Source organism: Anastrepha ludens, chromosome 3 (genome assembly GCF_028408465.1).
Source record: "Anastrepha ludens isolate Willacy chromosome 3, idAnaLude1.1, whole genome shotgun sequence".
Taxonomy (NCBI): domain Eukaryota; kingdom Metazoa; phylum Arthropoda; class Insecta; order Diptera; family Tephritidae; genus Anastrepha; species Anastrepha ludens.
In genome coordinates this window covers 66,346,228-66,371,623 of record NC_071499.1, presented here as the reverse complement: position 1 = coordinate 66,371,623, position 25,396 = coordinate 66,346,228, and the positions used below count along the sequence as shown (strand labels likewise).

General features: G+C 35.1%; 1 protein-coding gene across 4 annotated transcripts in view; it reads right to left on the bottom strand.

The window, feature by feature from the left end:
* The window catches only part of LOC128858125 (syntaxin-binding protein 5), a 75,169-nt gene that overhangs the window by 10,360 nt on the left and 39,413 nt on the right, over positions 1-25,396 (bottom strand). For 2 of the 4 annotated variants that reach the window (XM_054094119.1, XM_054094120.1), the window contains exons 15-16: positions 21,297-22,134; positions 76-192 (exon numbers count right to left, since the gene is read on the bottom strand). In XM_054094119.1, coding sequence (XP_053950094.1) covers positions 76-192; positions 21,297-22,134 — 955 coding nt within the window. Of the gene's footprint in view, positions 1-75; positions 193-9,370; positions 9,726-13,350; positions 13,406-21,296; positions 22,135-25,396 lie in introns of all 4 variants that reach the window. The other 2 variants (XM_054094121.1, XM_054094122.1) reach the window with 2 other exon arrangements.

Genomic DNA, 25,396 nt, shown 5'->3' with positions numbered 1-25,396 from the left:
TCCATTCACTATTAACTCGACTTAGGCAGTTATTGCTTGTAACCCTGTATACAATTTAAATTTCTATGTACATACCACTTTTCTTTCCATAACTTTCAATAAAAGCTAAACTTGTGACAGATTCCGAGGAAGACATATCAATACTTGACATAGACGATGATCTGGATCTTGAAAATGAGCCGTCCAATTTATCTGCAAAAATTAATTTACTGTTAACCAAGTTATAGCATATGAAGAAAAATAGTATGGGGAAATATTATATAACTACATACAATAGCTGATATATACATATAAACAACATCGGTACTATAATATATAAGTATGTATGTATAATAGTCACTAGCACCGGATATATAAATCTACAAAAGTTGGCATCATATTTTCAATGTTTTTTTTTTAATTTGTTACAATGTTTTGCATCAACAATTTTTTAAGACCAAATGTTAGCTCGAACGAAATACACAAAACTTATAACTAGGTTTATAGAAGGCGCAATGACTTCACGTACGTAGATTAAAGTGAAGAGACATTGAAATTTCAAAACAGTACTTTTAATGAAGACACCTAAGCACAGAATATATAATTTGGGCAAAATTATTAAAATTTGTGATTGAAATAAAATTACTCGCACAAATATAATATATGATTGCATTTAGTTATAGTATGCGTTTAGTTCATTGAATAATCAAAAGAGCTAAAGCAATCACCTTTCAATTTGATCACGGTACGAGGGTTGCCTTTTATATTTAGCGCCTTTGCAACACTATGTGTGTTGAGCTGTAATTCGATATATTTATCGAAAAGTTGTGAATTTTTTAGCATGAAAAAATAACATTTTCACTACGAGCTTTATATATATATATATATATAATAGGACTATGAATAAGTTCGTGCGGTTTTTTCGAAATTTGAAACTTTATTGACGTAAAATGGTTACAAATTTAATATTCAAAATATTGTCCATCGCTTACTACTACTTTTTCCCATCTTTCTGGCAATTCACGGATTCCCTTTGTGAAAAATTCGGTCGGTTTTGCCGCAATCCACGAATCGATCCATTTTTTGACTTCATCGTAATTACGGAAGTGCTGGTCAGCCAGGCCATGTTGCATCGATCGGAAGAGATAGTAATCGGATGGCGCAAGGTCTGGACTATACGGCGGGTGGGGTAGGACATCCCATTTGAGCGTTTCTAAGTATGTTTTGACCACTTGTGCAACATGTGGCCGAGCATTGTCATGTTGCAAAATAACTTTGTCGTGTCTATCGGCGTATTGCGGCCGTTTTTCTCGCAGTGCTCGGCTCAAACGCATCAATTGTCGTCGGTAGACATCCCCCGTAATCGTTTCATTCGGTTTCAGTAGCTCATAATACACAACACCCAGCTGGTCCCACCAGATACACAGCATAACCTTCAGGCCATGAATATTCTGCGCCGACGTCGATGTTGAAGCATGGCCAGGGTATCCATACGTTGCCCGACGTTTTGGATTGTCGTAATGGACCCACTTTTCATCGCCAGTCACAATTCGATGCAAAAAACCCTTTCTTTTGTGCCGTTGAAGCAGTTGTTCGCATGCCATAAAACGGCGTTCAACGTCTCTTGGCTTCAATTCATACGGCACCCAATGGCCTACCTTTCGGATCATTCCCATGGCTTTTAAACGTTTGGAAATGGTTGATTGATCAACTCCCAAAGTTTTTGCAACCTCTTCTTGCGTTTGAGCCGGATCTTGATCGAGCAATTCCTCCAATTCGGTATCCATGAACTTTGGCGGCGCACCCTCGCGTTCTTCGTCTTCCAAGCCAAAATCACCACTTTTAAAGCGTGCAAACCACTTCTGGCACGTTCGCTCAGATAGAGCATGCTCACCATAAACTTCCACCAAGATACGATGACTTTCGGCTGCTTTTTTCTTCATATTAAAATAATGAAGAAGAATTCCCCGCAAAAACACATTATTTGGCACGAAATTCGACATTTTCAAGTGTGGTAAAAATATTGTTGTTTACGCTTCAAATAAAAAACTTATACTGACGTTTGTGCCTTACGACAGTAGCTCTCCAATGAATGTTTGGAAATGTGGATCGATGGAATAATAATCAAGTTACGCCATCTGTTGTAAAACCGCACGAACTTATAAATAGACCTATTATAATTGACGCTTACACCCTTTTCGGGTGTTAGGCCGAGCTCCTCCTTCTATTTGTGGTGTGCGTCTTGATGTTGTACCACAAATGCAGCGACCTGAGCCGACTCCGAACGGCAAAAATTTTTATGAGGAGCTTTTTCATGGCAAAAATGCACTCGGAGGTCTGCTATTGCCTGCCGCAGGGCGACCGCTATTAAAAAAAAACTTTTTCTTTCTTTTGATGTTTCACGGAGTTTCCAGCCTACGTCTTCCGAATGGTTGTCACGCACCAAACCATTCGACTACCGCAGCCGTACGCCTACGAGCTTTATTTGTTCTTTTTTTTTTTTTAGTTGAAAAATTCATATCGCGAAAAGGTGGAATTAGCTCGTGAAAATTTTCCTGCGATGATTTAATAAGATTTTCAACGTAGGTTGTCGAGCCAAGAGTGCATTGATCAATTTACTTCGACTTTTAACGTTGAAGCACCACACTTAGCCACTGTGAAACGCTGGGACAACGAGTTCCAAAGTGGCCGTCAATTCTTGCAGGATAAATTTCGTAAAAGCAGCCCAAAAACAGCTCTTGTACCCGAAACAATCGATGCTGTGCGTTAACGGCATTAGTAGGACCATGTGTACCATACATACATTCAATATTGCATGAATCTTTTTAGTAGTCAAGAAGATCTGTTCTCATTGAATACCACATAATTTGACAATTGCCCAAAAAAGGCCTCTGTTGATTGGTGTAAAGAAATGTAGAAGAAGTTCAGTCTCGGTAGTTCAAAGCAGGTGTAAGATATCGTAACATGTGATAATCTTGGATCTATGCATATGAGCAGGAAACAATACAGCAACCGACCGTATGGGTGTTCCAAGACAAGCTTATTCCAACAAAAGTTGTTCGCGGAAGAAGCTCTTCAAAGCAAATGGTAGCCTTTTTCTCGGAAAATCTGGCCATGTCGCAACTTCACCATTAGAAAAACTTCAAACAGTTAATTTTGATCGGTGCGTAACCATTGTTCGCCAGAAATTTTCAGAGTATTAAGGAAAACCAAGCGTCGAAGACGAATGCGAGCTCTCTCGTACCGGCTCACATAAATGAGCTTGAGAGTATTCAAAAAATTGAATTAACGGGTCATCCGCTTTATAGCAATGATGTATCACCTGCTGATTTCTTTTTGCTCCCGATCATTAATAATAACATGCGAGTTCAACAGTTTTCAACGCCCGAAAAAGCTATTGAAGCCTTTAAACAGCTCGTTTAGGAGGTATCCAATTATGAGTGGCAAAAGTGCTTTGGAAATTGGTTCAAGCAAACGCAAAAGTATATTGAAGAGAATATATTAAGAATAATATTTTGAAAAACAATAAAGCCATTTTCATTATTATTTTACTATTTGCATTATAGGGCGCAAAATATAAAAGACAATCCTCGTAGTGTAGTAATATGTATAGTATTTTGAGAACCTATAGAGTTAATTCAAATATTAGACGTTAGAACATCTTTTCACAACACAATTTCTTCATCATTCTACCTATAGTGTATTCGTCTTTATTTATGTCACCCTTTGTACAATAATTCTACATACTTCGTGCCATAAAGGTTAGTTGTTATGTGACAGGATTGATTGTGTTTTAATGTTGTAAGGGTGTTACAATATGTAAGTACATATACATGCCTGAAAAAGCATCTAATAATACGTTTCCAATAAAGACTAACCCTGGGTTTGCAGATTTTGGGTTTGAGAGAACTGTTACCACTGCGAGTTTGATGGAAATTGTGTTTGAACTGTAATTCGTTTGTCTACTTTTTTATTGTGAAGTCCGAATCCCTACAATTCTAAAATGGTGCATACAATTAAAATTATGTTGATTTTGTAATAATAAATAGTGAGAAGCTGACTTTGATGGGTGAAAAATGGATTTGGAATGGGTTTGGGTTATGATATTTGTATGGAATTTTAAAAATGGATGGTGTCTGTGCTTAAACACGCTAGTGGCAGCGAAAGTAAATTGCAGTGGAAACATTATATAATGCAGTATATATGTATGTATGTATATGCACCTACAGTAGGGAGCAGTACTTAGTGCATGTTTGTGCTTTGTGCTTTTCTAAGTGTACACGAATAGCAATAACAAAGCAAATCGTAAAATTAAAGCAGCATGAAGGACGAAACCCTTTTTTTAGAATTCAATCTTTGCTCTTTATTGCATTTAACATTATTTATGCGAGTGGGTATACCACCTTCCCACCAATTTGTATATAATTTCATTTGGAATACTTTGCCATTCCCTCTCGCTGTGTAAGTCTGTGTGCATTGGACCTGTGTGGTATTGCTCCTTTCACGAATTACCACAAATTCTTTATCGGACTTCGATCTTCGTCAAGCGACTGTATTAATTAAAAATTTTGCGCGATCCGAGATTTTTTCACGATTTTGGTCGTATACTTAAGATCGCCAATCCATCGAAATATTACTTTGTTTTTCGGGATATAGACTCCTATCTATATAATCGAGAAGATAAGTCTGCAAATATTTTGCAGTGATCGATCAAGCTACCATGGAAATACTGGTAAAAGTTTTAAGGCAAAGTTTATGAACTGCCAAAGAGTCCGAGAAAAAATTGTGAAAAAATGTAGCGTTAATTCATTTTTAATCAAGCAATTTAAGATTATGAAGTAATCTTAAGATTATGAAATAATCTTAGTTGATAACGAAAACTTTCTCTGTGCAACTCTGTTTTATAGGGTATTTTTTGGAAGTGGAAGACAAATTTCAAAAGTAAAAAGTAAGAAAAAACGAAATTTAGAAATATTCATTTACAGATTTTCAGAAAAAGCGATCAAAATTGAGAACTTCTTCTTGAATAAGAGAGTCTGATTATCAATGTTTTCATTTAATCCTACTGTGTAAACAAACCCAATTTGAAAAGCAAACCTCTTCGATTTTGCGCCACGAAAATATGACGATAAATAATCTCTTTGCACTATGCAGCATCAGTTTCCAGCTGTCTTTTATCAAAAAACTCGAAATCAATTCAGTTCCAGTTCCGCTTCCAGAATATTACTCTTATGCAAATGCATGCTCGATCCGAGAATATAACATCGGCTCGGATTATCATCCTGCTTGCAGCCAAGATCCACAAACTCCAAAAAAAAACATTCTAGCGTCAGTCATAATTAAAAATATTCGTCTGAAAGCTGCATTTGCACCAGACAGCGAACAGATTTGCACTTTAACGCCCTCTCCTGGTGCATAAAAACCGAACCACGCAAGAGGGTTGGGTCACATATCTCGACACTTATGTAGTGCAGCCTAAAAAGAAGTTGAATTTCGGCCAGCACGACATAATTCTCTGAATGATGATAGCAATTGAAATCCCACAGAAGAAGACAGAACAATCGCCCCTTTACCTAACTAAAAGAAATATGTATAGCAATACAGCGGCTAAAGAACAACAAAGCTACGAGAGGCCGCGGACTGCCGGATAAACTATTTAAATAAGGTTCATGGAAAAGTATATACATCAACTCCTGTGTAAAATATAGCACACCCTTTAACTGGATATTTTGTGTGCTCCACCCAATCCACAAAAAGTGATACTACAATCTGCGTCAATTATCGAACTTTTTAATACCGTATATAAGGCCTACCAAGCGTTTCTTGTGAAAGAAAAAACATGATTGAAACTAACCAATGGGTCTTTATTAGGTCTAAATCTATCACCCACCAGATATTAACGACACGCCACATCTTAGAAGCTTCGACAAAGAAGAATTGGCAAACATTATCTCTGTATATATTTTAAAATCACTTTCGACAGCAAGAAAAGGTATTACCTAAACGCCGTGATATCTGAATGTGGTATCCCCGTTAAATGAGTACAGTTGTAGAAAATGACGTTAAGCAATACCATAAGCTGCGCCCGAATTGGGAAGAACCTCTCTCGAGCTAGTGAATAGAACGATAAATGGTGTGTCGCTCGCACGACAGTCGACGCCCCGGATTTACATATAGTCGGCCAAGGACTGTCTACAGTATAATTATGCAGCTACAACAACATAAACAGTGTGCAATTTCCAGCGACATATGTTAGACATAAACACGAATAAAAATGCAGCATTTCCGTCAGATAGACCATGTTAGTTGAATAGATACCAACGTTCCAGCTCTAAAGCTATTCGGTTCCCGCTGGTGGTGGTAGAAGAACACTTCCTCTGTGCTGGAAAGACTGAGTACAGAAGGGCTTGGTTTAGTTTTGAGCTTTTTAAGATAAAAAAAGACAAGACAAACCTCGAGCTTTGGTGGGCTTGTAGATGACCACAATTCAATTTGAGGTTGTAGACTTGGGATGCATCCGATTTTGTTTCTGCGATGGAACAGTGTCTAAAAAAATTATTTTCAATACGAAGGAATTGAATTCCAATTCTTCCATTTATAGGTCAACATCTAGAAACACAACACAAATTCGAAGAGAAGCTTGATTAACTTTTCTCTACATCTTTTACATGATTTTGCTTGTATAACGAAGAATCCATACACTCATCCAAGATTATGAAAGAGTGCTAAGCTCGATTCTAAAGTAATTACCAGGACCGTACGAAATTGTAGATGTCATTCACAGAAACATCCCTTCGGCTTGAAAACCGTGTCATCATCAGTAAATTTTTATAGGTGAAATGTTGTCAACTTAAGCTCTAAAAAGTTTGTATCTTTAATGCCACTTGGTTAAAAATGCTCTTTAATGCCGAAGAGGACCTTGAGCTGAAATTGTGAATTGGCTTCAAACAGGGCTAGGGCTTAGTTTGAGAATGTATGGTGCTTGCCATGGAAAAGTGGTAATAGATTTTATACAGTTGTAGGGTCATTAGGTCATTGGTTGATACCTCAGGTTTGGCTACGTTAGGGTGAATATATTAAATCTGGCATCATCGCAAAGATTAACCTTTTTAATGGTACTCGTATTTAGACGTTTTGCGAAGCGAGTGCATTTTGTGCTATTTACAGTAACTTGAAACGTACTTTAACTTTCGATGTGGATTAAATCAACTACAGAATGTCGATCAACGCACTTCGATCTTTGGTAATGATGCACCATTTGGAGGCACTGTGTTTCGACGATTCTCATGGCAGAACGAATTCCCTATAGGTCGTTCAAAATATGTTGTTGTGCCAGAAAAAATTTATACTGTGAGTGAACTCATATTGCAATATCGTCACGTGATATATCACGATATTGATGCACTATTTCCACGCGTTTATATTCAATTTTGTGTGAAGGTTTGGTTGCGAAAAAGATTTGTGCTTGTAGAATACCGCATTATAGCTCATTGAAGGCAAAATGTTCAAACATACGCAAACGTGTATTGATTGAGATTCAAAAAAAATATTTCGAAAATCAAGAAAGATATTTTCAATTGTAAATATTTATTTTCTCTTAATGGTTTACTCAATTTTTGTGGGGGAATTGAGTTATAACTAAAAGGCTAAAATAGTGTTTCCTATTCTCCGTTTGTCTCTATGAAAAGAATTCCGAGTGCACAGCATTCAGCTTTCACCTCAGTACGAGGCAAAAAATCATATTATAAATAAAAAATCATTTTTCTCTTGAACGAAAAAAATAAATAGAAAATAAGAAAATTATTATTGTGAAATAAAAAAAAAAATTAACAAAAAATATTAGACTCAGCAAAATATGTAAGCTAAAAAATTATTACTTTTTATTTAAAAATTTTTACTTATTTTCGATTCGTAATAATTTAGCGGCATTCAAATATGTAAGTATTTGATTCTATACCTACACATAGGCGATAATGCGCAGCAATTTAATAAAGCTTTCAACTATTTACTTTATTATTTCAAAATAAATAAGAATTTCCGTGGGTTCTGTAATTCACTTCACAGTGAATTTCACTACAGATACCAGATTATCATATAAATTTTATGGATTGTAGGCAAGGAAAAATAACTATCACCTCCTCAATACTGCCAAATAATATATGTAAGATGACCAGATTATAGTTTTTCCAATTGATACGTTTCAGCACCTGTCAAAGCTACAAATGACATTCAGCTGTCAAAATATTTAGTAGGTTCGCCATTTAATCATAAAACGTCTTTTAATTTCCGATCGCGTACGCGTGAAAGCTATTAAAAAATAAATATTACGAAATTCCAACGCAGTTGTAAATACGCAAAGTGAATTTCGTTGTGAGGACGGTCGTCATCATGATTTCAATGCATCCACAAACATTGACTGTTTGGTGCAGTTCCTGTTCGAAATGAGGAAGGAGATATCATTACCGCCAGTAGTTTTCGGTATAGATGGATGTTAATAGACTTTCCGCGGACTGATCTCGACATATCCGAGCTTAACAAGAAACGACTGGCTCATGAATTTGATATCTCATTCTGTTGTTGTTTTATTTGATTTTCTTTTTCTATCGTTCTTATCTGGTCACCTTATACAGCACTTATATATATCGCCTATTTTGAATAGAGCTCCACTTTTTGTACATGGCTTTAGTTACATGGACGCACAATGCCTGGAAATTGTGAAATAGTGAAAATTCTTCAGACACGTTTCGAATATGTCGTTATTGGCCACCACGATCATGTGATTTGACCTCGTTGGATGGTTTTGAACCGCTGGAGTTTTTTTAAAGGAAAAATGTATCCAAGAGCCATTTTTGAACTGCTGACGAGGAACAGCGCATCGTTTATGAAATTGGGTAGCCGTTATGCCAAATCTTATCGAAAATATCGTGGAAATAGTCAATGATCACTCTTTGTTACAACAACATTTCTTTCAATAAGAACCTTTTTTTGATATACTTCACATCTGGCAATCAAAAGAATTTGCCTAGAAGAAAATTCTGCGTGGAGCGTATATTATTTACATAGACATTACTGCATACATCGAGTCTGAATTCATACCCTGTTTCTCAATTTAATTAAGATTTATCAAATATTTGCCAACATTTCAAGAAATACGGCCCAGCTTTGGAATTAATCTATTTATATATATATTTATATATATGTATATAAAGCAACATTAACGTTTTGACTCTGAGTGACTAGTAGTAAATAAAATGAGATTAAATTTTATAAAATGCGGTGCAATAAAAACAGTTGCTTTTAGATTTTAAAATAATCCGTAATTTTGTTGCTTTGACCGAGAATTTTGTAATTTATGAATTGTGAATGAAAAAGGCAATTTAAGATGTCCCACCTTGCGATCTTGACTTTCTTAAGGTTTCAGATTGGATTGATACTTGTTGTTGAACAGGTTGCTGAACAGATGGTTGTGCGGAGGCTCCAACTTCACTGGAACTTTGAGTAACGGCTGCATCAGGATTTTCAGTAGGTAATGATGTTGGTATTTGTTCTTGAAAAGATGATTTGGAAGCGATAACATTACCAATTTCATCACCACTACATCCGCCATCAACATTATTTAAAGGTCCCACTTCACAGGCATCATTAGCACGGCGATCACATGAACTACCTGAAACAACAACTTTGCTACCACAACTCGTGGGGCACGATGCCAAACTGCCGGCGACAGATGCTGTTCCTCCGTTTATCTGGGGTAAGTAAATATGAAGGTAATAAAAAGATGGATATGACAATGCGCTCGCCTTTATGTTTAAGTTATATTTGAGTTGATGAAAACACAAAAAAAAAAAAAATTAAATAATATTAACATAAGGTTTTACATAAATAATTACTGAAAATAAATTTATATGAAAGTGAAGAATTCCTCTAAAATATCTCACCTGCAGTTTAAAAAAATAACCCTCCTGTCTGCATAAGAAAAGTATCTAATACCTACTACATTAAGTAAAAAATATATGAAAAACGAAGCGACAACTTTTGTGTTATATTTGAGAAAAGGACAAAATATAATAGATTTCTTAGCCTCCAATTTGCACAACCCCTCTAACTTAACGCAATACAAAAAAAATATTTCAAAATGTTTCCCAGAGAACCGCATTAGAGCATATCAAAAGTTGGTACCATTTAATATATCCAAGTAAGTAATAACTTCTTTCTAACTTACAGTAGTAGTTTCTTGCAGCGGACATGAACCATTAAAATCAAGACACATCACCTTCTACTCCTCGGAAACCAATAACGAGGCTCGGAGTGTATGTCTGCTCTGAAAAGCAGCACATCAGAAATTAGAAGAGAAGCTCTACATGCATTGCAAAAATGTACCACACGGAAAATAATTAAATAACCAGACCAGATGACGAGATATCAATGATAGTTTTTTCTAATTGTTACATTTCGTTGGTCTGCCAGTCCTTTTCCTATCCTCGACAGAACCAATTTCTTTAAATTTTTTTACCAACTTTGGAATTGTCGACTCCTTCGGATAATTATTTTCACCAAAAAATCATGAATTTTTCGTCGACCATAATAAGTTTCAATAATTTGAACGCGTTGTATCCGTAGTTAAAATTGTACATTTGTCTACTTGACAAATGTCAAAGATGACATAAAACAAAGCAACCGTCTAGGAATTATTCACTACTGACATCAAGACATCATATTTTGAAATACCCTTTATAAGGCGCAGGATTTTTCTCAGCTGTCTTACCAAAGTTTAGTCATAGTTTGCATTTACAAAATACGATTTGTATTTATTTATATAGTTTTTAATTCGAGTTTGCAAAATTAGAGGTTTTAGAAATGCCCGTACATACCCATTAGTGTGCATTTTTCCGAAAATTTGTGTATAATATTAATTTTGAATATTTTTTCTTTCGATTTTTTATGCGATCTCAATAATATTCAAAATCATGATTCATAAGAGCAAATGCAATTCCAGTTTCGTAGCGTTTGATAAAATAGTTTTACAGACATATACACAGATTTATTTAAGTGTTCGCTCCTACGTCCATTTCCTTAATATCTACGTAAGAAGCTCCTAATAAAAAAATATTTGCCTTTCAGAGTCGGTTTAAAACTGTAGGTATCTCCATTTATGGAATAACATCAAGATGCACGCCACAAATAGGCGGAGCTCGGCCAAATACCTAACAGAAGTATATGCGTCAATTATTTATTTTATTTTAATATAAATTTTCCATAGGAGTTTAACCTAGCGGAGAAAATTTCAAAATTTAGATTTGATTTCCTGAAACCGCTAAAATATTTTATTATATAAAAGGTACTAATTGACAATACTTTAATTACTACATATTACATTTAATGAAATTCGATGCAATGCTGTATATTTGTGTAAATATGTAAGTCCAAAATTGTCACAAGAAGGGTCAACATAATGGCAAAATGCGGAGTACATAGAAGAAAAGTTGTCCTAAAATTTGTAATTTGAATTAATTATACTAATGTATGCCTTGTCAAAGCTCACGCACAAAGAAGGTGCTTTTTCGAAATGCCTTGGTGGAACTCGCAAAAAAGAACGTCCTCATCTACGTTGGAAATACCAAGTCCACGACGACCTGACCGCTCTTGGTGTTTTTAACTGGGGTCAACGCGCAATGCAGAGGATATTGGCGCAACATTTTGGTAGCGGCCAAGACCGACAAACGGTTGTAGTTGCCAGCTACATATGTACGTATTTATATTGCTATATTTCATGGTATTATTATTTGTAAAGCTTTAATCTAGTAATTGATATGATTTTCTTACACATTTCGGAAAGGTGAATATCCTAAATGAAAAATCTCGTAGTTTGACAAAAAAAAACCATGCAAATGTAAAATACACCATAACTTAGTATTTTCAACTTGGATTTTATTAATTTCTGGAACTTTCTTCACGTTTTACAAGGGCTTTGACAACTACAAATTTCCCACAAAAAAAAATATTTTTCCAATTGTCAGAAGACCTATGTTAATCCATGCACGAATTATGGAGATCGCTTGCTGTCATAAAATTTTATTCATATGGAAAGGGTATGGGGATATGGTTTTACTTTAATTCCACTTCTAAACATACACATGATTGAAAGATGCGAAAGCCAAAACAAAGTAGAATGGGCAAACAGTATTGCCTGCTAATTTTTAGCAAACGTTTTTATTTCTATGCTTTAGAGTACTTTTTTCTTTAGAATTTTCTCTGAAAATGCCTCTTATATTCGCCTAGCGTTAGAAAGTGCCGAATAGATGAAGCAACTGGTTTAAATAAATATAGGTATGTTGGCAACGATATTATAAAACTGCCTAAAATTACATTTGTTTGTAAACTAGTCAGTTATACCAGTTTTATGAGCTATAACCCTACCCGCTAGCGACGAAACTTGCTCGATAACTTTGTTGTTCCTTTCACATGCAAATGTTTCGTGAAGTAAGCCGAGCAGGGGGATAGCGAGCGGAGAAGTGGTGAATAGACGAGAACCATAAAAATATTTTTTCAAGAGGATATCACGGATTTATTGAGTAGCTCAATATGGCTAATACAGAGTGAAAGTTAAATATATTTCATCATCTTTGATTATAGCTTCATTGAGGTTGATAGATTTTTCTTTTTTTGGAGTTATCTTATTTTTTTTATTTCCATAGTAATACTTAGCTGCTATTACTTCAATGCGAGGCCAGGAAAAATATAATAGATATATATTGTTTGAGCAAAATACATAAAGAAATAAAAAAATTACTTGGGAATGTCACATGATCGGATTAGCTTAAAAAGAATAAAGGCTCGCATAAATTTTACTTTTCGTGCATTGTGCTTAATGTGCCATTGCAGAATTCATATAAAAATCCAACAAATTCATATGAATTTATGTTCATAAAATGCATACATTCTCATCCAACTTCAACTATTTCTACCAAACTATATATTTTATTTTTTTATCTTATTTCTTCTGTGAGTGCCTAAAACGTTCTTTATATATATATTTTTTTTTAATCAATTCATAAAAATGTCTAAAGTTGCTCGCTGTTTTACTGTGCGTGATTGGTTACATAGAAATATGCACCCATGTAAGAATATTGCAAAATAAAAGAAGGGGATTTTTACGGGTTGGAAGCAGAATATTGTTTACGGAAAACTCATCCACAAACACACCAGCTAATAGGTTATTGCATTTACTTATATATCAAAGTGAGTTGGCAATGCCATTAACAAATTCTTATACATATAACACATTTTTGGCATGATGCTTTGGGTATTTTGTTTATAGACCATGTAAATAGCACTAATCTTCTAAAAGTACAGAAATAGTAAGAAAATTACCAAACAGCCTCCACATAAGGACATAAAGACAGTTGAACTGAACTGCATCAGAATCCTATTTCCAGAAAGAAAAAGCAGAAGAGTTTCAAATTAGAAAGAGTTTCGCTAGTATTGGCTAGAATTTTATGCTGATATACAAATGCTGTTGTGAAGCTAGGTGCGAATAACACTACTCTCTAAATTACATTCAATCAAATATGTATTATGAGTTTCATTTACAAATCAAGCATTTTGTTCAAATAAGCATTAGAATAAAATATTTGCAGTTTTTCTTCTTTTTTTTATTAAAAAAAAGGGGCAAATTAATTCTTTAGACCAGTCAAAAAGTAATTTTCACAATTTTAAATACAAACTCCTTAAAGTTTATTTCGCGTTCGGACATACATACATACACATTCTAGGATGAATGCAGTCACTATAAACCGAAAACTGTAACAAAAAATGCAAAGTGTTTGGAAAAAGTCCAAACTCAGCTTAAACATACTTTTAAAGAAGGAAGAATTTGGTGTGTTTAGGAGATTGGTGGCAGGAGTCCAAGAAACTCAAAGAATGAGGGTCAAATCATAATTTGTTAAATATTTGTTTACACAATGCATCTTTACATATTATATAAAATTACATTTCCTGAAATAATTCATAATTAATATACTTTACGAGTGAGCTAACTCAATTAAGGCGTAATTTTGAAAAAACAAAAATGTTCTCCGATAAAAATATCTAAATAATTACGGAAATTATAATTTTTTGAAGACAACGTTGAGGGATAGCATACAGCTCTTTTTTATTTTTGTTTGCATTTTTCTCGGAACCACATTTTTCAAAACGATTGACATAATTACTCGTAAAGTTTTCAACCGATTGACCCAAAAGTTGGTAGTACTCATTTTCTTAAATACATTCTACACAGAATGACGTACAATTTTTTCGATTGGTTACTTTTGAAAATGTTTATAACTACATAACTTTAATAATTTTTTTTAACTAACCATTTTTTAGCAAACAAAAATTTAAATGTGCTCCTGTTTGCGTAGTATTTGTTTTTTCTTTTTTCAACAAGGTCTATTTCCCTCTGTAGATAATCTATCAGCCTTACAAAAAATGTCTTCATTTACTTGTTTCTGATAAAAAATGTCCGTGCTTATACGACCTCTATAAAGAAGTATGCTGAAAAAATTGCCCCTGGCATTTTCACCATGTAAATTGATATTTCGGAAATTATAAATAAATGTGAAAAAGTTTGCGTGTACTAGTTTCCTAAAACAAAAAAAAAATATTTGTAAACTGCTTATTTTCATGCTAACCTGACTGTCAGTCTTACCCTTTAAGTCTTGTTGCTGGGAAAATTAATACTCTTTAATTTCTATTTTTCCCTTCTTTCCTTAAATAATTATTTGCTATTGTTTTACTTAATAACATAATGCATGGAGCAAGTTTTTTGAAGGAAATGCCCCACAAAATAAAATTGAAATATATAATTAAACGGTATATTAAAAACCAGTTACAGTTAGTCATTAAAGCTCGTAACTGTTTCAAGAACGCCCACATTAAGATCTGTAAGCAAACAAAAGTAAGCAAAAGCAACCCTCCGGTGTAAATATTCCATGAAGAAGCAAAGTATCATCGCTCTCAAAACAGATGCACATTACGAGAACGACCCGTATTACTTAATATCCGACCCGGACTGACACTCTAGCAGCGTTTCCCAAAAAGTCAAGGAAAAATTATATGTTGTTACTATAACGATATGGACAAAAAACCATCACGCACTCAAAACGACTCTAGCGACTGGTCACATTCGTAAGTAATCTTCGGTCAAAGTCAACAATCAGCCAACACAACAAAGCAGGCTCGCTCAGCTTCCAATCGAGGCGAATTTATTAAAGGTGGTATCGATAGACCAGCTGTTTTGTTTTTTGTTTTTCTTTCGCCGTGTACATCCAGATGTCTGCATAAAATGAAATGGCGAAAAGCCGTTCCATTCGCACCATCGTCGTCGTGCTTCTAGCGCCCTTCATGTCGGCAGTGCAACGCATGCTTCTGCTTTCTTCTTTTCTATTTATCGTGACATTTTTAATGTACAAAATGTTGTTGTTAATCTAGTGCCACCACTTTTCAAATTTCAGCGTGATATATCACATAGTTTGTTTTCTGTGCTACTGTAAACAAGTCAAGCTCGAGTGTGTTCTTCGAATTTAACGATGGAAATTCAAGTTGAGCAAAGAATTTGTTTGAAATTTTGTTATTCCAACAAAATTTCGGCTTCAGACGCCTTAAAAATGTTGCAGACAACCTATGGCGACTCTGCTCTATCGCGTGTACGTGTTTTCCAGTGGTACAAATCGTTCAAAGAGGGCCGTACATCGGTTGAAAACTTGCCTCATGAACGTCGTCCAGCAACATCAGTAAACGACAAAAACATAGGAAAAGTAAAGGAAATTGTGCTTGAAAATCGCACAAATCGCAAAATCGGTTAACGCTGAATATTATTTAGACAACATTAGAGAACATTCGTCTTAAAATGAAGGAATTGTGGGACAACAAGTCATGGTTCTTGCATCACGATAATGCACCAACTCACACATCACGTCTTGTTCGCGATTATTTGAACAAAAATAATGTTAATATCGTTCCGCAAGCACCGTATTCGCCTGATATGGCTCCATGTGACTTTTTCCTGTTTCCCAAGCTCAAGTTGCCGCTCCGTGGAAAACATTTTGAGACAATTGAAGTCATAAAAGAGAATTCGAAGAACACACTCGAGCTTGACTTGTTTACAGTAGCACAGAAAACAAACTATGTGACATATCACGCTGAAATTTGCCATGTAAGCTTATAACAGTCACAAGCCGGCACAACTCATCTTTCAATAAATTTTATCAAAAATTAATGGAGAGTGTTCACTAACCAGACATTGAGAAATCACTTTTTTAGCCATCATTCGCCAAATTTTTATATGACTGGAAAATAAATGTTCCTCGCTAGAGCCATTTCTTTATTTTCTCTATTTATATAGAGAAAAATTAAACTCATCAAAAAGCTTCTGCGCACATATATACATATGTATATTAGGGTGCATCACTATCTATAAACTAATTAGTAGTGTTTTTCCACCGAAATTATAAAATTTTTTATATTTTGAGACTTTCACCAAAATATTCAGATTTACTTGGCCAGGACCAATTTGAAAATGCTCCCAACAATTGAATTATTTATAAATATATAATAACAGTTAAAAATATTTTTTCCAAAAAATCACCTCATATTATTATACTTATATAATAGACGAGTTTAAGTGTAAAGGGTATGCATAGCATTTTTTTAATAATTGTATCAAGAGAATTAAAATAAAGATATGTAGTTGTGAAAAAAACTGGGCCGAGAATGGGTTAACTTTCCAAGAAAATAGTAAGAAAATAACATTCTAATGATACCATAGAAGTATAAATCGATCAAAATTTGGATGTGCTCTTAAAGTATTTCGTAAACCTATCTTTCAAAAAAAAAACATACTAATTCTTATTAATTTGCTTCCGCTGATCAAATTTCTAAGCATTTTATATGCAGACTTTTCAAGCTTAAACTCTTGGGAGAAAATATTTAAAAAAACTAGCGTTATTTATAAAAAAATTTAAGTTTTGAATGTATCTTTTGAATCGGTCCACCTCACGTAAATCTTAATATTTTTCCATATTTTTTCGAAAGTCTTAAAATATAATAAATTTTTTAATTTCAATGAAAAAATAGTAACTTTTTTTGGTGAAGCACCCTAACCTACACACATATAGATTATTGCGAACAAATAGCAAAACATACTAATAAATATTTAAATGTGATATAAAAACTTAAATTTAGGATTATACATAGCATATTTGAGTAGTTAAACTGCCTTGAGCCTTTTTCATATAAGTGATGTTTATGTTTCAAATATAGGTACATCTCCGACAGCTCTTTAATATTAATTTCTGAGAGATAAATTTGCTTCCATGTCAAACGATAGCAGTTCGTACCATCGTAGAAAAGCTACGAATGCTAAAAAATTATTATTTTTTAATTAATCTCATTTTTAGCATTTATTTTTGCGATATCTGCTGGCGTAAAGTAAATAAACGGGTTTTGAAAGATTTTGATATTCTACTTTTATACAGGGACTTTGAGATAAATCTGGAAAGCATTTAGAGAGGCCTCGAATAGTGTCGTTAAGCCAAAAACTACTGATAAAAAGACATAATAGGACTATGAATAAGTTCGTGCGGTTTTTTTTTCGAAATTTGAAACTTTATTGACGTAAAATGGTTACAAATTTAATATTCAAAATATTGTCCATCGCTTACTACTACTTTTTCCCATCTTTCTGGCAATTCACGGATTCCCTTTGTGAAAAATTCGGTCGGTTTTGCCGCAATCCACGAATCGATCCATTTTTTGACTTCATCGTAATTACGGAAGTGCTGGTCAGCCAGGCCATGTTGCATCGATCGGAAGAGATAGTAATCGGATGGCGCAAGGTCTGGACTATACGGCGGGTGGGGTAGGACATCCCATTTGAGCGTTTCTAAGTATGTTTTGACCACTTGTGCAACATGTGGCCGAGCATTGTCATGTTGCAAAATAACTTTGTCGTGTCTATCGGCGTATTGCGGCCGTTTTTCTCGCAGTGCTCGGCTCAAACGCATCAATTGTCGTCGGTAGACATCCCCCGTAATCGTTTCATTCGGTTTCAGTAGCTCATAATACACAACACCCAGCTGGTCCCACCAGATACACAGCATAACCTTCAGGCCATGAATATTCTGCGCCGACGTCGATGTTGAAGCATGGCCAGGGTATCCATACGTTGCCCGACGTTTTGGATTGTCGTAATGGACCCACTTTTCATCGCCAGTCACAATTCGATGCAAAAAACCCTTTCTTTTGTGCCGTTGAAGCAGTTGTTCGCATGCCATAAAACGGCGTTCAACGTCTCTTGGCTTCAATTCATACGGCACCCAATGGCCTACCTTTCGGATCATTCCCATGGCTTTTAAACGTTTGGAAATGGTTGATTGATCAACTCCCAAAGTTTTTGCAACCTCTTCTTGCGTTTGAGCCGGATCTTGATCGAGCAATTCCTCCAATTCGGTATCCATGAACTTTGGCGGCGCACCCTCGCTTTCTTCGTCTTCCAAGCCAAAATCACCACTTTTAAAGCGTGCAAACCACTTCTGGCACGTTCGCTCAGATAGAGCATGCTCACCATAAACTTCCACCAAGATACGATGACTTTCGGCTGCTTTTTTCTTCATATTAAAATAATGAAGAAGAATTCCCCGCAAAAACACATTATTTGGCACGAAATTCGACATTTTCAAGTGTGGTAAAAATATTGTTGTTTACGCTTCAAATAAAAAACTTATACTGACGTTTGTGCCTTACGACAGTAGCTCTCCAATGAATGTTTGGAAATGTGGATCGATGGAATAATAATCAAGTTACGCCATCTGTTGTAAAACCGTAACGAACTTATTCATAGTCCTATTATTACTTGTTGTAGCAGCATAAAAGAATCACCAAAAATTTTTAGATAATGCCACCAATCAAGTCTTTAGCCGGATATAAACCTGGGTGGCTCCGATAACGTAGAGCTGATAGTCGGACGAATAGGTATAAGTTTATTTACAGTGTATTGTTTCTTTATTAACAGTAGAGTGTGATATCAAGTGTAAGTACAACGATGAGTTGAGAGCAGGCCAGAAGAGCTGCGATATTGAAATCGCTTTGCGTTGAAAAAAATCCTAGACTACAAAAAACATAATCTTACAACATTGCCAATATTTTTCTTGTAAGAATACGTGTTTCAGCAGGATGCCGCATTTACTCATAAGGTAAGGAAAATTATAGCCGTGGCTCCCCAGCAACCTTTCTACCTACCTAACATTGATCGTCAGATTGGTGGCCATCTTCAAACCTGGCCTACTTGATTATCACGTGTGGAAAGGGTTAGTTCGTGCATGTAGGTTCGTACCTAAAGTGGTACCCGCTGGAGCAGATTAATGCAGCTGTCGGGGATTACACTGGAGAATTTTCAACTAAATATAACGTGTGTACTTCAATTTAAGATGCGTACAAATACTTATAAACTATTTTTGAGCCTTATTTTTATCTTGTACCGTAACCTGCCATTTGGCAGGGCCTATTGTAGGAATGAGACACCTTTACAAATGACAAGCTTTCGGTCGGCAAAGGCAAACCTCCGAGTATATTTCTGCCATGAAAAAAATTCTAACATAAACCAGAGATGACCCTATATTTCTTTCACAACTTGAATTGAAGTTGGGCAATAAATGGATGCTCCGGTTCTTAATATTTTATTATGGGAGGAGGAAGTTCGAGAAAACTTCTGCCATTAAAATACAGAAGAAACGCTAACAATATCCTCAAAATGGACGGATACTCGTACAGATCGATCGGCTAAATGAAAGTGGGGTTTAGGAAATAATCCAATTGGTTTTTTTATTTCAGTTTCTTAAAATATTTTAAACTTGGCAGAGTTTATGAAGGTAAATATTTGTGCTTGGAAGAAGGGAGCCACAAGCTTTGCCAGCGCATAGTCCGAGAATTTATCTCGCTGATTGGTTCCCATTTACATTTTTTTGGAATTCAGGAGTTTTTAAAGACTGGACGTCCCACATATTACAAAAGCAACCTTAAGCCGAACAATTTTGTAGGACGATGGGTAAGAAAACTAAGACCAAAGTAGAGTTCTGCTGGTAATGTAAGTTTCTCAGCTTAATTTTATTCGTAAGCTTTTCTTCTATCTTTTTGAAAATCCATCGTTTTTTCTTTTAGTTATTTTTAACTTTTGAAGAAGTTTCGCACCCGAGCATACTATTCTACAACATGTGTATTTACACAAATATTTATTTACGGGGGTCGTTTGAAAAGTCCGTGCAAAGTGTGGAGATGGCACTACTGGTGCGTATTGAGGTTATGTTTTGTTAGTAGCATCTCTTGGAAGAACAGACACTAAATTTCAGCCAGATCGGTCTATTTCTTTGTGGTTCGCATTCGTTTGAATCTAGGAAGTCAAGTGATTTTCCTTTTCTATCCCAACAACGCACCAACTCACGCCTCAGCTCTTGTGGTCGCAAAATTAATGGAAATGGAATTTCAACTCCTTTCCCATCCCTCTTATTCTTCAGACTAGGTTTCCTCGAATCACTCGGGGTACTATTTGGGTGATTGCAGAAACGAATAGCTATTTTCAAGACTTGGACAAATCCTATTATTCGAAAGAGATCAACAAACTAGAACAGCGTTGGACGGAGTGTATAAGCCTAAAAGGAGACTATGCCGAAAAATAAAACAGATTCACAGGTTTACCCTAAACAATTAAGTAATTTTTATTATTGCACGGACTTTTCAAACGACCCTGTAGTTTACTTACTCTAAATGTTTTCTTACATTTTAGCTTTTTTTATGTACCATTTTTTCAATTCGTCACTTTTTATTTGAGCTTTGTTATTATCAAATCCACTACGTCAGCATGAACTCAATGTAGAAGATTTGTACGAAAGCCTACGTGAATTCAATGATGTAACTCTAGTATTTCAAATTTTTGTTCATAGCTCTTCGAGAGTTTACAAAACATCAACTGGATTCAGTGGTAGGGCTGATTATTTTACAAACATGAAATACGTTGTTGTAATAACATTTACATTTTTTAGTTCGACCTAATGCACCTGGATCTCTTGTCGAAGGGGAACATACTGATTATTCCTATGTGCCAAATTTTCTTTTTAATTTGATTTATGAGATACAATTTTAAAACACCTTGTAATGTTATACAAGATTTGAAAGATTTTTGAGTTTTATTTCTAGTTATTTATACATACATACATATCTCTTACTTCGGGATGTGAAAATGTACAATTGGGTTGTTTGGTTTTCTTATCTAGAAGAGTACTTACATATTTTTTTTGAAACATTTCCACTTATGGACGGTGAAGAATCAATTTTATTTGTCCTTGCTCGAATATCTCGGGTTTGATATTTAATATTTGGAACAGATAGTAGTCGCTGATCCCTTTGCTTCTCTTTAAATTTTTGACGAGCGGTTTTATTACACAAATTTTCTCCCTGATTGGCATCAACAGACCCGGAGAGTGGTAAGTCACTAGGCCTTGAAGTTTGACCATCCTCAGTTGTTTCTTTTTCGAACTCTACTTTTTTCGTATTTGTTCGACAGTCGTTTGAAATGTCAAAAATATCATCACGATCTGCTAAATCATCGTTTGTGCTTAAGTTAGCATTATTATTACAACCTTTTGTGAGAAAACTGGTTATTTGTTTACCATCACAATCACGTTGATCAGTATCAGGTTCATTGCTGAAATCACAGGTGTTTTCTTTACTGTCGTTCTTAATTGTTTTGTCATTTGGCGATACACTCTCGCCGCCACTCTCATCAGGTGATACTTCTTTTTGAGTGTAAAAGACAGAATTATTTTTAATAAGATCGATTTCAGTATTAACATTAATACCAATTTTCATATTGACTTTTGATAATTGACGTTTAAGGTTAAAAGTTTTCCATGACATTGACTTTCTTCTATCTTGCAGTTCTTTTGGCGGGTTCGGAGTTTCTTCGCGAAGTGGACTTTTTGACAAAATATTCGTTGATGCACTTTCATTTTCTGGAGATGTGGGTCGCGATGAATTTGACTGATTTTGATAAGATGAAAAAGGCTCATTTGTTTCGGGAATAAATTCAATGGATGGGCTGTCGGGGCTAGTGGTGTCGTTCAGCTATATTAATTTATAATAATTTAATCAAAAAATGAGGATAATTTTGCAAACTTTGGATTCAACAACGAACATAATAGAGATTGTGTAAAGTATCGTGTCCTTTTTGATTTAGTTTAGTGCAGTACAAATTAGACATATTCAAAACATAAGATTAGGGAGAGGGCAGCTGAGTTCATTTTGTAGTCAAAATTCTACAGTTATGTTTAGTAACATTACACCCCGAAAAATCAATTAAAATTATATTATGCATACTATTAGTACAGGTCAACTTCCATGGCATTCACTTAAAAGAATTCTATAAATAAAATTACAACATACATAATCTCATACATAATTATATGCATATTTGTACTTCATATAGAAAATTTTCTGAAAATTGAAAATTAATCAAAAATACATACATATATGTAAACTGGAAAAATTGGAGGAAAAATCGCGCTCGTTACCGTTTTATTAATTTGTGTTGCGTGTTGCTTACTGTATGGTATATTAGTATGGTGTATATATTTATAAATAGGGTGATCAGATAGCAATGATAGTTTTCCCCATCGTAATGTTTCAGTAACTTTCAAAGTTACCAATGGCATCCACCTGTCAAAATATTCTGTCAGGTTTGCCATTTCGTAACATATTAAGAAATATTACCGAAATTCGAGCTCAGTTGTAAATACGCCAAAAAATCATCTTCTCGGACGAGGATGATTTTTGGCTCAGCGAACGAAGTTAGTCAACAAGCAAATTACCGTTATTGGAGCAAAAACAATACACAAGTATTCAACCAAGCACCAATACATCCACAAAGAGTGACTCTGTGCTGCGGTTCACGGCATGACCTTATTTCTTTCAAAATGGCTGCATGCCAAATAAGCAAGCCAAGACTCGAAGTTTCAAGATTGGGTAATCTGACGGCGAGCGTTCACCAATTTGCCGCCACGACCATGTGATTTGGCAACCCTCGAGTGTTTTCTCTAAGGCTAGATTAAGTCCTTACTCTACGCTATCAAGTTAACAACTTCGGACGAGCTTGAGGTCAATCTTCGAGACGCTATTGCCAGAATAACGCCGTGCACAGTGAATCGAGTGGTTCAAATACGTTATTCCATATGCAATGGCACGAATGTAAGAGGCAGAATAAATTTCATATCTCATACTATTGTAGTTTTGTTTAAATTGTTCTTCCTATACTAGTCAATACTGCCCCCCTATATATTGCATCATTATTATACGAGTATGTATAAGTATTGAAAGCTATTTTAAATTCAACGCCATTTATTTTTTGTGTCGATCCTACATCGTTCGTGTTTGCCCACTGTTATGTGTGTGCATTGCGGTAAAGTCCACTACCGATATGATCAAAGTATGCAGAGTGAATTTTTCACGCACCTAGAAATTGTTAGCGTGATGGCTATATCACGTAGAGTCCATTTATCAGATATTGTGTTCCATATATATTACATATAACCTTCACGTCTACACTCTTTACAATAATGAAACATATCAAACTTTTCAAATGCGCACTGCTTGTTTTTTTAAATATCTAAATCTCAAAATCGGAGGTCTGAATAAAATACCCTATATATGTATATATCATTAAGCACAAATCGGTCTTATATACATATAAATTTATGAAACTGTTTTTTCAAAAAGGTGAATATCGAAGATCATGGTTAAGCTTTGCATTCGAAGAGAGGCGCTTTCTTCATTCGCATTATGCAGGAAAGTTTAATAGGATGGCCTTTGCAAAATTTAGCACGACGGTTTCCCTAGGCTTTCATCTCACAAGCGAGATAATTTATCTAAATAATTCTTTGTATGAATTGCTTTAAGTAGAAGCTAACAAGGCATACAGGTAGCTCTTATCGGTGCAGGTAGTACCTCATCTTTCTTAATGGCTCAGGTGCATATGTACCCCCAAAAATTTACTGATGAATTTGTCTTTCTCTTTACGTATTCATCTCTTTCAGCAGTAGATAGGAAAGCGCAAACAACCAAAGTATCGTATATTTGCTGGCATGAAAATGCTATATCCGCGAGGCCAATGAACACTACAATTGCTATCTTCACTAAAAGAATTATGTTGGAAGAATTTGGTTTCCTTATAATTGAGATTTCTTTCCAAATTAAGTATTTAGGAGTAATCATAAAAGATAAACTCTTAAGGAAGTCTGGCGAATAAACATATAATCTCGAAAGCCTTAACAGCGATTTTAGTAATTTAGAAAAGCTTCGAAGATATCGCACTTAGATGGATAATATATACTTGTATATCTATATTTCTAGCATTAGACCCATTGACAAATTTTAAACCTCCGAGTGTATTTCTGCAATGAAAAAGCTTCTCATAAAAAATATCTGCCGTTCGGAGTCGGCTTGAAACTGTAGGTCCCTCCATTTGTGAAACAACATAAAGACCCACACCACCAATAGGAGGAGTTCAGCCAGACATCCAAAGGGGTTCCTGAAGTCTCCTTCGCTTACACGCTTAAAAGGCGAGTTGAAGATAGCTGGAGGACTTTAAATTCTCAAGATAATGTTGAATTTCCTGAGCGTTTTTGTTAGACTGATGCCAACACAGTAAAAGCCTTGGCTTTATAAGCAAAATGTTGATTTTAAATAGTAGGGTATTTGTTTAACTGTTATAGGAATGCCATTTAGAAATATATCATAAGATCATCCATCGCCAAACTTTATAGCGTCATGGACTTCACGAACCAATATTTATTTCGTTCTACTTTTCAATACAAATTGAAAAGTTGTTTAAAATTTCTCAGTGGTCCCTTTGACACGAATTCAGGTGAAATAAACTAAGTTTGTTGGCTTTGTACTCCGTTTTTCTTCGATTTGGAACAAAAAGCGAGGTATTCCCGTTTTAACACGATTTCTGGTGTGGTAGCCGAAATTTGTGGTGTGGTAGCCGAAATTTGTATCTCTGGATGTTGTACGACGGCCATGTTTTTCTTCTTGTAGTGCATACTTCCACCTTCTTTCGGCTAAATCATAGGCATGTGAAGCGATGAATGTTTTTATTATGTTGAACGAGGTAACAACTGCCACCGCTTCTGTTAAATCTAGTGTCGAACCTTTTATTGGCAGCTCATTTGCAATCTCATTACTCTCTATAACCCTGTGATCGGGAACCCATATCAGAGTAATTTCAAGCCAATGACCAAGCAATTTCTAGTTCCTCCCTGCGATGTAAAAGTGATTTCGTTGAAACTGAATTTGAATCTAAGGCTTTGATCGCTGCTAGTGAAGATTTGTG